The sequence below is a fragment of the Odontomachus brunneus genome, unplaced genomic scaffold (assembly GCF_010583005.1).
Source record: "Odontomachus brunneus isolate Ranch 3 - 2012 unplaced genomic scaffold, Obru_v1 Obru_scaffold_132, whole genome shotgun sequence".
NCBI classification, from domain to species: domain Eukaryota; kingdom Metazoa; phylum Arthropoda; class Insecta; order Hymenoptera; family Formicidae; genus Odontomachus; species Odontomachus brunneus.
Window position 1 is genome coordinate 1016809 of NW_022639582.1, and position 14863 is coordinate 1031671.

Here is a 14863-nt window from a genome sequence, read left to right on the forward strand (position 1 = left end):
GGTATGTCGTATGTATATGTGTACATATATACACTTTATACCGGCGCAAGCATGCCTGTTGTGTGCGTGTGCGTATATCTAGTATCCGAGAAAGAGGCGCGCGTGCGAGCAGTAGGCCGGCAATCCACGCCGAGTTTTGCCATACCTTATCACACGTGTACACACAAAACGGGACGTAATCGGCGTCTCGTTCTCGCTCACGCTCCTCTAATTATTCGTCGTTCTCGCGGCAACGCGCCGTACCGCACGCACGCGCGTACATTTACATGGTGTATTACGTATACCTACACGACGCTCGTGAGAAAGAAAGAAAGAAAGAGGAGGAAGTCATCCGCGCAACGGAGACAGACTGTGTACTAGTTAATAGGTAATTAATCTATGGACTATGGCCGCGCGCGAGGCCAGCTCGATGTGACGGTTGTGTTGAGTGTGCGTGCTTCCCCTCCTTGGTCTCCGAATCATTGTTCCATTTCGCCAATTAATCGTTCATCCTCTATCGTCGTGCATCCGTCACCGATGTCATCGTCGCTGTTCCATAATCATCGAAACCCCTCTCCTTCTCTCACTCCTTCTACTCTCTTTCTCCCATGCGCCTTCGCTATTTCTATTTCCCTCTATTTCATCCTTTATATGCCGTTTGTAGCATGTCCACTGTCGAAAACTTCCGCTCATCCTCCTATTCGCGATTCCTATTCATTCCATACTACTCTTTCCATCTTTTTCTATTTCTCTCTTTCTCCCCTCCCCGCCCTCTTGTAATGCTTCAACGCCTCCGTCGTCATGTTGTTGTCACTCTTAATTATTGTAATATATAATGAATAACGATCACTGTTGAGTATTGTCTGATTGTAATACATTGATATTGAATTGATATTGAATTGATAATCATTAATTAAAGCGTAACATAAACTCTGTGGATGTAGCCATATTGGTGTGCATGTGAAAGTGAATGAAGTATGTGTGTGTGTGTGCGTGCGCATGCGTGTGTCTATGTGTGTTTGTGGTCGAGAGCCGAAAGCATTGCACAGTACCCAGAAAGCACACGTGTCGTTTTCGAATTTTACGTCTGGGTGCTGACATATCGCCGGAAAGTCGCCGCCTCGGAAAATAAAGTTGCCCGATCGGGACGACTGCACGTATTTTTTGCGCGTCTTTTACGAACAACTATCGTTCCCCCACGTATCTATACGCACAAATCGCCAAATCACACCGCAACCACAAATGTGACGTTAAAATTCACTCCTGCGGCACGCCCGATTCCGGCTCTGTGACTTCACGTACTTTTCGGAAATAACAAGCTAATCGAATTCGAAGCCGAATGAGGCGATGAGACGTCTTCGAATACTCACAGCTCTCGCCCTTATCCAACGCGGCGTTCTGTCAATGCGTGCGGCTGGCTGGTAAGCGCGAATGACGATGCCCGACGTGTATGCGCGTGTGCGTGTGTCCTGTGCGTCAATTCAATGTGCAGTTGTACACTCGTTTGCACAACGGTTTGCACACGTTTTTTTCCGGTTTTTATGAGCACATTAAACGGTCACGATAGCGAGTCACTACTTACAGGCTTGTATGATAATTACGTTTATCAACAAATATGACAGAATAATTCCTGTCATGACTAATTACTGTAGGTCACACTATATTTACATGACATAAATATAGTAACCCTTTATTATATGTTTTTACATGACATGACATAAAAGTATAATAAAATACTTATATTTTTTCTGAATCCTTAGTTGCAGTTTGTGATTTCAGATATCTTGTATACCACATCACCTCGACTCCTGTCATAATTGATAAATTCGTGAATAGTGATTTGTAACTGTGACCGTTTGATGCGCTTCTAATCTTTTGTCGAAAAAAAAGTGTGTGCAAACCATTGTGCAAACGAGTGTACGTGGAGAAAGTATTTATTGCTCAAAAAAAGACATCGGAAGACCGTGGTGAAAAGGTAAGGAAGCGAGAAGAAAGATACGGAGTTGGTAGGCTCACGAGGAAGAGGAATTGGGGGAGGGCGGGGTGGAAGGTCGCCAGAAAACGGGAGAGACGGTGAACGTACGTGGTGGCGAAGGCATCGCCAGACAGGGTAATAATCGCGTCTAGAAGGCCGCGACGGAAGGAGAGGCGAGAAACGATTACGACTAACGAGACGACGACGGGTGACAGCCAATTAATCAACCAACGCTTTCTCGAGGATGAGGCGTGAAGACACATGCTCTCACGTCGCTCGCCCGCTGTTCCGCGCAGGAGGACGGGGCGTGCGGTACCCTCCCCCGCGCACGCCGACTTCAAATGGTACTAATAAACCCAAAGTGCCTCTGGTAGATTTTTGGGCATAAGCTTGAGTAATAAAGACTATATAGCGTTTACTATAAAAGAAAAAGAGAGAGAGAGAGAAAGGAAAAGAGAGAGACACGACTACGACGCGATCGCTGATTATAATAAAACGATAATAAAGAAAAAAGAGTCGAGGAAGAAGGAGATAAAAGAATAATTAAAAAAAGAAATTGAGAGAAAAAGAAAAACAAAACTGGCGAGAGCGCTTCTCTGACGCGCCCTCCGTCGAATTACACGCAAAAAGGCGGAGCGGAGTACGGACGTACCGGGTGTGTGTGTACGCGGTGCGTACGCTAATTACACGTTTAGATAGATATTACATATAGTCGGTAGCCTAGTCTCTATGTCGGTGTCTGTCTGCCCTGAGTGTCTTTCCCACGGTGTACCCCCTAAGTGCGTGTACCTCGAAACCCCGGTGAGCAAACGTGCGACTTTCCTCGCTCCACCGCCCTCGATCATCGTCGTCCTCGAGTTCCTTCCCCGCCTCTTCCTCGTGTCTGCCCCAATACCGTGTACAATCGGATTCCCCGCCATTTCTCCTACTCCCGAAGGCCCGATATTCCCAGGCCCCCCCTCGAATAGCCCCCGACACCCCGTCTCGTAAACGCAAACTAACTGTGCTCACATCACGCGTCATTCGCCACAATTACCGATCGGCACGTTTTGCTAAGTGAATATTATTATGATTATGATTATTATTGTATCGATGGTTCCTCATCAATTATGAAATGTACGATCCCGATTTGTAAAATTCGACTTAACTAAGGAGATGTGTAATAAGTAATCGCCGTATCGTTCGTGCGTGGCTTGCTGCCCCGGCAGTCTAACTACTGTCGTGTGCTTGAGTGTGGACAACGTGCGCGTGCCCCGATAGTGAGAAAGAGGAAGAGTGTGTGCGTGTGTGCATGTGTTTGTATGCGTGTGTGCGTGCATGTGTTTCCGGTTACGCGTGTGCGAGCGTACGAATACGTGTCCTACTACGTCCCTGCCGCCTCTCTATCTGCGTCTTGTTCGACCCGTACGCGTACTCCGGCCCCTCTCGCGCGTCGCTCCATCGACCATGATCCGACGGTATCGAGAGGGGTAGAAGGAACGAAGTTGAAGAAGAGACAAAGAGGACGGGGTCGCGTGTGAAAGGTCGAGCGAATGTCTATGGACTGTGCAAGACTGAGAGAGGCAGCGGAGGGAGCTCGCCAATCAATCCAAAGGTCGCTCCCTCGCCGCTCATTTTTACGTCATAAACATTAATTACAATTATGCATAAAGGATTAAACGCATCCAACAAAAACATGATTACGTTACGTTTATAATAGTCATGTTCCTTTCCGACGGTCGATGATAATTGATAATAAATCTATATCAACCTTGCTACATTATTTTGTACTTGTTTACTATTTCTTATATAAATATATATATATATATATATAATTTTTTTAATCTTAATATATATATTATATAAAGATCTATAAATACTATCGCTTTTAAATTATCCGACGTATTACTATTATTATTATTATTTTTGTATAAATGTGTGATTAATAGTACGGATAGTGTAATAATTTTGTATGTTTATTGAACCAAAAATAAATATTATTGATAAAGAACGAGAATGCCTGAAAGAAATATTCGTTTCTTCGTTCTTCAACTTTCGTCATCGGCGACTTTCTCGGACATCGGCTGCAGCTTTGTTACGTGTAAGCTCCGCGGCCCAATGATGGTAAACATAACCGGCAGAAAGAACAGTCCATGCCAAAGCCCAAATATAACCACCAAAAAGAATATCTTGAATAAGGTTATAAATACGTAGGACGATGAGATGCTCAACATCGAGAGGGCAAGCAACGTCGAACCGGCACCATACGCAACCGCCGCGCCGATATATCTGACCGCAATCAACGCTCGCGTTGTGCGAGCGTTGTGGTCGTCCTCTCGTGATTCAGCATTCAGGAAAGCGTGTGCTACGTGCACGGCATAGTCTACGCTGAGACCAATGCCCAGTTCGAGACCTGAAAAAGATTCTCTACTGAAGTAGCAGCTAGCGCCAAGCACACTGATTGTCACAACCGAAGAGGACTCGAGCAAAAAGAGTGAAGGAGGAGGGCATACTAGGTGGCGGCGGGACGCCGTGCGTTCGAGATCTGCGTATTTTTTCGTTCCAGAGAGAGAAAAATATCGAGAGCGCGGCTCTGCTAGGCCGGGACTCGAACCCGGGTCTTTCGTTTGCTGGGCAACTGCTCTAAACCACTGAGCTACCTGACGCTCCACGCTCACGACACTCTCTTCTTCCTAGGTAACGCTCAGAGATGCCGTTCAGAAGCGACATTTCTGGCGCGATCCCAAGCGCACGGCGACTACAAAGAGAAACAATGTTACTGTACCAAATGGTACAGCTGTCAGTCTCTCAAAGTCAAAGGTTGCTATCCTTTGAGACCTGCTATCTATGTATGCCCGTCTTCACCGTTGCCCCGCCTCATCCGGTGCAAATAATACAAAAGCCCCGGGGTCGACACCAATTTTTTGACAGCCCCCGGGTGTTTGGACGCAATGCGCTCTTCCTTCAACTGCGATAATGGAAACGATTGTCATGCGTATTATGCGTTTGTTTTGTTCTTAAAGTGCATTGATATTCGATGAAATTTATGGAGAAACTTATTTCTCAGCTTTATGCGACATAGCATAAATATGTCGGTGAATATCATATCTGATTTATTCATAGAAATTTTTTTTGCGTTTCGCGAGCAATTCTGCAACTGCTTCGGATATACCTCTACGCTTAGAAGTTCTTGAGCAGCGAAGATCTACACCGCAGTAGTAAAGATAAATCCAATAATAATATCACTGACGTCTTTATAATGAGCGAGCATAGTCGCTACTTGAAATATGTTTAATAGCAAGACGTAGAGAAAACCATGATGCGAGGTAAAACCATGTGAAATGTACTCACCGATGCAGGATACTATATCTATCGTCAGTCCCCAAAAGTACATGAAGCCACAAACATTTAACAGCGTGAGAAGTACACAGAGCAAGATCCAACAGCAGGTTTGGAACTCGGCGATGAGGATAGCCGTAGTACTTATGACGCAGATTAGTGCCAGCGCAATATTCCGTATTACTTCTTGAGAAATCACTTTGTCTGTAGACCACGGTCCAAATAATTTGCACCACACCGTTACAAATCCACGAATTTGCGCTTCGTTTGCTATGTTTCTGCTATTGTCCATCGCCGGTATCCACTCATCAGGGCCTGAAAATCTCGTGAAGCTGAAGTCAATAGTCGCCACGACGATTGCGTGAATGCTTTTACCGCACGTGAACGTCTCGTTGAAGAAAAAATTTCTCCGATATTTGCCACCGGCTCGACTGATGAGAAATTTCGATAAATAATAATAAAAGTCATCGTTTGTGATCTTCTTGGTTCTTATATCTAATAAAAATAAAACATCAAGTTAATTTATGAAGTTATTTGATCTACAAACAAAATGTTTCAAAATGACAGACTCGATTTTGCTATAAATTTCAATAAGTTTTCGATGTGAATTAATGCGATTTTTAAGATATGTTCAATAATGATATTTTTTTGCAACTTTCAAGGCAAGCTTATCAAATAAATATAACTTAGCCAATAACCTGTATCATAATATGTTGACATAAATTTCGCGAATACGGTTGGCCATGGGTCTATTGTTTGGATGAAAGATGCGTTCTTTAAATTTTCCGTTAAAGATATTATTTTAGGTAATTCAGAAGAATAGTCAATATCATCCCCCATAATGACAAAGGCTTCATATCCTTGATCGGGAAATTTTTGTGACATAACAGCGGCATATTGATTTAAATAGGATTCTTTTGGCAACAACCATATTGGATTGAACCATTGTTTTAGCTGAAAAGAGCCCATGACGCCTACGGACATCGCCGCGATTGTAATTAATACAATAATAACTTTCCCAGGTGTAGTAAATATCACACGCGAGTATAAAACATTTATAAATCTCCAGGAGAATGTATTGCTCGGATCTAGCAATTTGGGCGTGAATTTCTCATGCACGATACACGGTAACGCCCCATTTCTCTTTTCCTCTATTCTCTTAGCGTCCAGTGTAAAACAGCTGACAAAAAGCGTAATTTGCATCAAATACGTTACGAATACACCCACCGCGGCGTAGATGCAAAACGACTGAAGCGATGGTAATATCTAGAAAAAAATTGCGAGTATTATAACGATAACTTTCCTCGACTGCAATTATTTTTGCAAAAAAATACAAATAAAGTAATATAGCTAAAAATACACGAATTATTTCATAAAATTGTTATTCAAGAGATGTAATAAAAGCAAAACTTGTGGCTTATCTATTATATTATAATAGAGTCAGATACAATAATATATGCAGGGTATCTGACACAAAATTGCTAAAAGCACATGCGCAGGTAGATTAAGTCAAATTGCACAAAAAATTCTGCCTATCATTTTTCAAATATAGAAGAACATTTTATAGAAGAATATTTCAGAACATAAAATTTTGAGATCTTAATGAAAAAAAAATAATAAAAAAAAGATTGACGAATTAGTGCGTGCGATGTCATAAAATGAGCTAAGATAACATAGATTATATAATAATTTATATCGTGCATTTTTCGTTTATCCCAGAATTAATGTTGTACGTACTGTAGTAGCGCCAATAATGAACGCTACGACATCAGTAAATGAAGTAACGCTGATAGCAGAACCGGCATGACCTAATGCAAAGCCGATTCTTTCAGTCAATGGCTTATTTAAAATTAACTCGTTGGCATGTATCTGCTTCCATGACGCCATAAATATAAAAATATCATCTATTCCGAGGCCCAAAAGCAAAAACGGTAAAGACGTGTGTACCGGACCATAAGGGATCCCGATCAGAGAACATACACCGATTGCGATTATGAACGCACTGCCCACGCACAAAAGGCCAGTAGCAGTAAGGCAGAACTGTGGGAAAAATAAAAAAAATTTCAATAACTGTATGAAATAACTGTATAAATTCCCGTGAAATAACTATGTTAAAACTTACCCGCCACTCTACCCAGTTTGCTTTCGATAAAATCATCAAAACGTATAAGAACATTAACACAATTCCAATAGCTAATTTATCTATATCTTGAAATATAGATACTCCGCTAATATCCCCAAAACTTCTGCCAGCTTCATAGTAAAACATCAATGAGGAATTTCCGTTTTGCAATCCGTTTGAAATATTTTTTGCAACTTCCAGGTAAGCCGACTCCCACTTCAGTATATCCTCTGTTGCCTGTGTGTAAACGATCGATTTTTTATAAGCTGATTTATTGCAATTATTTGTATGTGTTTATTTAAATTATTTAGGTCAAAGTCGAGTTTTGAACAGACGACTTAAGTAAAAAGAAAATATGATAAGATATAATTAAGTTTGATAAGGGAAGATATATCGATAATTTTAGCGTTATATGTACACATTTTCCTTGAGAGTATTTTCGTTAGTGGAATATAAAAACCTGTACAGTTTTATATTATTCAGTTATTTGTAAATATTATTTAATAGAAAATTTTTTCTTTAAAATATCAGTTAAGGTTCCTGATCCCTCGCATTGTCTATCTCTTTTTAATGACGTCTGAGACGAGAAAATGCATGTTAAAAATTCTTGCAATATACGTTGAAATAAAAATATATATCCATAAAATAACACTTGTAATCGATTAAACAAATTTGTAGGATATTCCATGCACTCCTCTTTTGCTTTAACAATTAATAATTTGTTTTAAATTAACGTGACATACAATTCATCTTCTTAACCTATTTCTTTACCTATTTCTATTCAGGTTAATTATTGATTATTAAAGTAAAAGAGGAATGCACAGAATATTTCACAGATTTATTTAATTGATTACAAGTGTTATGTACTTTATGGATATATATTTTTATTTCAACGTATGTCGCAAGAATTTTTAGCATGCATTTTCTCGCCTCTGACGTCATTAAAAAGAGATAGACAATGCGAGGGATCAGGAGCTTTAAATACAGTAATTAATGGGACACAAAAATTATCTAATATTATCTAATATTAATGAGTAAAAATTCTATCGAAAAACAGATTATCATAAAAAAATTAATAATATATAAGGCCTTAATCATACATATATAGCATAACAAATTTATATGTTTAATAATTTTGCATGTTTCTTTTATTTTCTTTCTAATGTTTTCCAAAGATACCAAAAGTAAGATACATCTGGATTTATAACAAAGTGATTGAAATTTTATATAATATTCAAAGATGTTTATTATATTTTTGACAAAAATATGATTCAGGCCTTAGCACTAACTGACCTTACCCAATCAGCAGTTCCCGCGAGGTTTCCCATTTTGTCCATGTCCACATTAGGGAAATTTACATGAACCATCATATAAGTCTTTACAGCTGTTGCAGAAACAATCCTACCACTCTCGTCTAGAGTTATGCCTCCCAGAAATTCACTGAAGTTTAAAGGATGACCCAGTGTGGGACTAACTTTCACTGTGTTTATCTTTTCAATGATTTCATTCATTGTATTGTTCTTAATTTTAGCACTATCGAAATTCCATATATCTAAGATACTAAATATAAGGCAAGCCTTAGGCAAACTGTTAAATATGTTACAGTATAATTCAGTATTAGCATGAACAGCTGGTTCAAAAGTTGAATCATTTATTTTTGAGAAGAGATCATCATTGAAGAAATTGTCTTCAAAAAGAGAGCTTTGTCGTTTTTTTCTATTTATATAGCCCGAAATGGCAGGAACTCTGTAAATAAACACATTTTTATAATAATATATTACCTTAACTGATTAGACTACCTGGTAAATACATTAAGATTTTATTTATGATTAAACACAATAAAAAAGTTTCTACAAAATGTAAATTAAGTATTAAATATTTTATTATAATAAACATACTGATTTTAACAAGAATTTTATATTTTTTACTTACTTCATACAAATATCAGTCCAAGAAATTTTGTCCATTGCTGTTTGAGTAGAGATCATTTCTTTAGTTAACTCATTTAACTATAACAAAATGTAGTAAATACAAAAATTTACTTTATAACATCAATAATATTAATATCAATAATATTTATATTAATATCATGTATAAGAAATAAGAATCACAAATAAAGATCACAAAAACATCTATTTTACTATATGATCACCTTAATTAGTGCTTGCTGTTCTAAGACATTGTCACCAGTTAAAATAAAGCTCTCAATTCTTAAAGCTTCCTCATAATGTGACATTAGCCACTCAGTATCTAATACAAACTTATCATTTGAAGAATTCCAAAGTTTTATTGGATTCTTTTCTTGTCTAAAGCGGAATAAACCTAATATGCAGATCAATATCACAACGAAACATCCCACCATCCATTTTCTTGGACTTTGAGCAATCTTTATGCCAAGCCTAGAAAATAGCAAAGAATAAAAGTATTATGCCTTTATCACAAGTTATAATACAAAGTATAATACGAGCAACAAGAGTATAACACTAAATTATTTGATTCTAGATAATAACTTACAAATAAAAGAAACGTTCTACACCTTTGGAGATGTGCACTGGTAAATTGTGACAAAATTTATAGCACGGTTCTTTTCTTGTACATTCCTCATCCAGTTCCATTTTTCTCTTACAGTTGTTCATGATATAAGGCTAACAATTTTAATATATAAAAAACAATATAATTTTATATAACACAATCGTTTAAATAATATCTATTCAATATAAATGACTATATGACTTTAGTTTTACATGTCTGTCAAACGTATATGCTCACCAGTTAGACGGACTGCATTTTGCAGGATGACTAATCGTTAATAACTGATTTAAGATTACATTGCTAATATGTTTAACGACGACTCTTGACATGTATTTTCCTAACCTCTGAAACGTACGGCCAAGGTAAACTGTATAACTTTTTTATGCATATCCCTAAGGCATATCTGAATGGTATTGTAAATATGATTTTATCGTAAATATAGAAGATATTCCGAAACACTTAGTATCACTTTCCATTGTGACTTGTTACGTTATGATCTTCGTATATGTATTGTACATATATGATATCTCCAATTATGAGAAGCGCAGTTTGCCTAACCTAATCTGTCGAGTATGCTTCGAGGACAATGGCTGCGTTCCTTTTGGGCGCTCATGCGCTTTAAGCGCTTATAAGCGTCACTCTATCTTTCTTCCGCATCTAATGAGCGATAAAGATAGAATGACGCTTACAGCGCGTGCACGCCCAAAAGGAACGCAGTCCTAAGAGTAAGATTGCCAACTGTCCGGTTTTGGCCCGGACTGTCAGTTTTTCAGGAGTTTTGTCCGGCGTCCGATTGACTAATCAAATCGGACGTCATATGTCCGGTTTTTAAATACATCCAATTAATAAAATGCAATTTATATCATAAAGAGAAAAATTTATAAACAGAGTTTGGATTTCAGTGATGTTTTTTCATTCCAAGTGTTCATTAACGATCATGCAGTGCGAGAAGCATGGATAAATATTTTCAAAAAGGGTAATTTTACTACAAACAACTTACTAAAAATAGTTCAGGCCATATTTTCAATACAAACAATGCTTTCCCAGAAAGAGTTTCCAGCTTAATGCAGCAAGTATGGACAAAATCAAGAAATAAAATGAAAGTTGAACTGGTTAAATAATTTATTAATTAATTTTCACATGTAATGTCATGTAATGAATTTGTAAAGTATACCAAATTTAAACCAAATCTATTAAAAGCAATAAGAAATATAGAGAAATACAAATTTAATTAATAAAATGGCCTTTTTCTAAACTTAGACTATAATATTAATGTTATATCACAAATTATATTTCATATATTTTATGTTTTAACAAATGTTAAAATTTTTCATTTTAATATGTTTTAAATATTTTAACAAAACGTTTACAACAAATTTCATATGTATTAAAACATTATTAATTTCATATGTATAAAAAATTTAATTTTGTTTTCAATAATATAATATATTTTATAAACAATAATAATTTTTGTATTATTTTATTCAACCAGTCTGTTTTAAAATAGTGTTCAGAAAACGATATTGTAATTACTTTCTTATTAAATTGTGTATTTCATGTATCTAGTTTTATATGATGTTACTGTCCGGTTTGTCCAGTTAGATTTTGTTATCAAAGAAAAAATGTTCAGTAATTTAGACTTTTGGCAACCTAGAGATGCATCAGTGGCTCTTTTAGGTCTGTTCTTTGTAGCTGAACTAGTGCACATTTTGTAACTTAACAAGAAACAGATATATATAGCTGCGGCTTGGTGTAAGAAAGAGAGAAAGGAAATTAGTGCAGTCAGTTCAATTATAAAGAACAGATTACTTGTTAATTTTTCGAGACTTCCAAAAGTTCTTAAAGATATATTTTTTATGCATAATCTAATACATCTTAAGCGTATTGTAAAAACATGATCAAAAAGTATTCAATATAAAATAAATGTTTAAAATATTGTTTATATATATTTAAATATTAAGATATACATCGAAATCATGAAATCGACGTCGATTTGACATCGTTGCGACATCGATCGACAAATTATTTCTGGGATACTTGTATATCTTAATATTTAAATATATATAAACAATATTTTAAACATTTATTTTATATTGAATACTTCTTGATCGCGTTTTTACAATACGCTTAAGATGTTATACAGTAAAGATACACTTGAATACCGACAAGATTCCGTGAATTTCGGATCATAACATTTTTTATAAATATATGTATTGCATGATTTTGTTAGCTCACTTCGAGAATCTCAATCGTTGCTATGTTCAGTTTTATAATGCATCATGGCGTAAGCAAGACGGCGTCGAGAAGCCTTCCCGCGATTTCTCGCAATTGTGGTTTGCTGAAGACAAGTCTCACCCACGAATTATCGCCGAGAGTACCGGGAAAGTAAGTTTTATACTATGTTGTAGTAAAATATCGTTAAGAAACATTGCCGAAAGTGGAGATCTCGCGGAACGGACCGTTCAGAATACCAAATAAAGTTTCGAATGGGCATTGCGGTATGACAATTCGCAGCTCAATCCAAATAGCACGATGAATGTCCAGTGGACATTCCAGTTTGGGATGTCTATAAGACGTCCGAATAAAGCCCAACAGACGTTCGGTGGGCGTCCGTTTTTACCTATTTTGGACGTCCTTGGAATATTCAAAAAAGGACCTACACTGGACATTATTTTTAGTGTCCTTATTCGGTTCAATTTTCTAACAGAAACTATTAGTAACCCACACAGCACGTGATATATATAATATCACAGTAATATTTCAATAATATTTCTGCGATATTACAATATTACGGAAATATTACTGTAATATTATATAATATTACGTGCTGTATGGGAAATGTTACAGCTGTTTGCTGATTTCACTTGAAAATTTTAGATTACTTGATTCCAATAATACATTACGTATATGAAGATGACGTGGCGTTGCTGCCTGGGGATAAAATGATGTGTAGCGTTGATAGCGCGCATTATTAATATGCCTATAGTTGAATTTTATACTTAAGACATTTATGTCCAAGAATCGATATCTTATGAACATCCAAATTATGGACATTAACGGATGTCCAAAATCGGATATCTTATAGGCGTCCATTGCATGTTCATGAATGTGCGGACGTAAAATGGACATAAAATGGACGTCCATAGGACATCCTGTGCTATCTGGATATTGCGAGTACGAGAATCTCGATTTCAAGAATTTCGATTTCGAGAAACTCAATCGTTACTATGTTCACTTTCATTCTAGAACGTGCTATGACGGGGCAAAAAGAAGCGCCGTTCCGATTGTCGCTCACAAACGAGTTTTGCGCGCGAAATATCACTGGGAGTGCCGAAAATAAGTTTCGCGCGTCCATCGTAACAAAATACCGTCAAACAAAATTAATTGACGGGCATTGATATGATGACATTAAGAACTGATATTTTTTAATATACGTGCACTTAATCTTTATAATGATGTTAGATGTAATCTCTATTATGAGTGTTCATTTTATGTAATATATATACTATTCAGCAAACACTCAGCTAACAATTACATAAGTGTTAGTTATAATTTCCCACAACATTAATACAATATAACGCATGTGTTATGTAACAATTACATTATTGAGTGGGAAATTATAACTATGTTACTGTTATGTTACTGTTACTTTGTGTTTGCTAGGTAAGTATTCAAATATTTTTCTGCGCGAATAATAATTATTATAACGCAATTTCACAAAAATATCACTACGTCATATGTATTCGTGAAAAGTGCGAATAATGATAAATCATAAAACTAATATTACAGATTAATTGTTGAGATATTTCTTAAAACAATCAAAATAATTGGTAATGCAAGTACTTTTTATTTAATTCCATAGTTTCCTCGGTTCGCTATTAGTAATTATAGAATTTTACTTAAATTTGCGATAATACAAAAAGCGTAAAAGTCTGCAAGTTTAGCAGTCAAATAATAAATTCTTGATTAAATATTATAAACTTAATGCTAACTAGAAATTTACTTCGTGATGAAATAGAATTATCTCTGACAACTTACCTCGACATCAGCTTCCTCCATTTATTCGATAAAGACTAAACAAGAACAGTCTATGAAACTTCATTATTGAGTCGTCATAAAAACGTTATTGACTTACATTACTATAACATGACTTGCATTACACTGGGGATACGGAGATATTTCCGGGATACGGAGCAAAACATAACATGACGCAATAAAACATAAAGTGTTATGTGTTTATATAACATAATTTTTGCATATTTCTTATTATATACATAAATTAGTGTCGAGGTTATAACTAAAAAAATACAAAACTTAGAAATGTCATACTTCTACGACGAGTTACAACGAATTATAAGCAAAAAAAATTATCCGCGTTGTGATTTAAATCAAGTAATAATAATAATAGCATAATTAGATTATAATAATAACAAAATTTTAATAGATATACAGGGTATCTCACACTCTCCTCCGGGTATTTTGTGGAGACGTAGAACAGATATATTAATATTACGTAGATGAATGCATTATCACGCAAAATCGTGCAATAATCTTCTTTAATTAATATTTAAAAATCTATGTGATTATTTGGAAAAAGGTAGAGGACTTTTTTGTTCAATTTGACCTAAAGTATAAGTACACGCCAGTCGTCGCTACTATAACTCATTTACCATATTCTGCATGATCATTTACAAGTTTTCTACAATTAATATCTCGATAATTATTGCGAATATCGCAAAATGGTACAGGACTTTTATGTTCACCTCAACCTGTTCTACGTCCCCACAAAATGCCCGGAGGAAATTGTGAAATACCCTGTATATGTTAAGAAAAGTGGTTGTCTGAATTATATGATATAGAACTCTAGAACTATTGTAAAACAAACCGGAACTCTAAAGAAATAGTTAATTTAAATAGTTTTTTTGATTAGGTGCGCT

The 14863-nt window shown here is 36.3% G+C and overlaps 1 protein-coding gene across 3 annotated transcripts; it reads right to left on the reverse strand.

Annotated features, from left to right (window-relative positions):
* Positions 1 to 3638: 3638 nt before the first annotated feature.
* Positions 3639 to 12299, reverse strand: LOC116850051 (patched domain-containing protein 3-like). Of its 3 annotated transcripts, none has more exons than XM_032827848.1 (10): positions 10164 to 10540; positions 9909 to 10039; positions 9547 to 9793; positions 9327 to 9403; positions 8693 to 9140; positions 7395 to 7631; positions 7010 to 7312; positions 5971 to 6538; positions 5285 to 5767; positions 3639 to 4346 (listed from the first exon to the last, which is right to left on the reverse strand). In XM_032827848.1, exons 2-10 carry the CDS (start codon positions 10028 to 10030, stop codon positions 3982 to 3984), a joined length of 2850 nt encoding a protein of 949 aa, XP_032683739.1. In that variant the 5' UTR covers positions 10031 to 10039; positions 10164 to 10540; the 3' UTR covers positions 3639 to 3981. The 3 variants fall into 3 exon arrangements, with proteins under 3 accessions (XP_032683739.1, XP_032683740.1, XP_032683738.1); XM_032827847.1 differs by lacking the exon at positions 10164 to 10540 and adding an exon at positions 12162 to 12299 and having other exon boundaries at positions 3982 to 4346; XM_032827849.1 differs by lacking the exons at positions 9909 to 10039; positions 10164 to 10540 and having other exon boundaries at positions 9327 to 9363; positions 9547 to 9688.
* Between the last annotated feature and the right edge of the window lie 2564 nt (positions 12300 to 14863).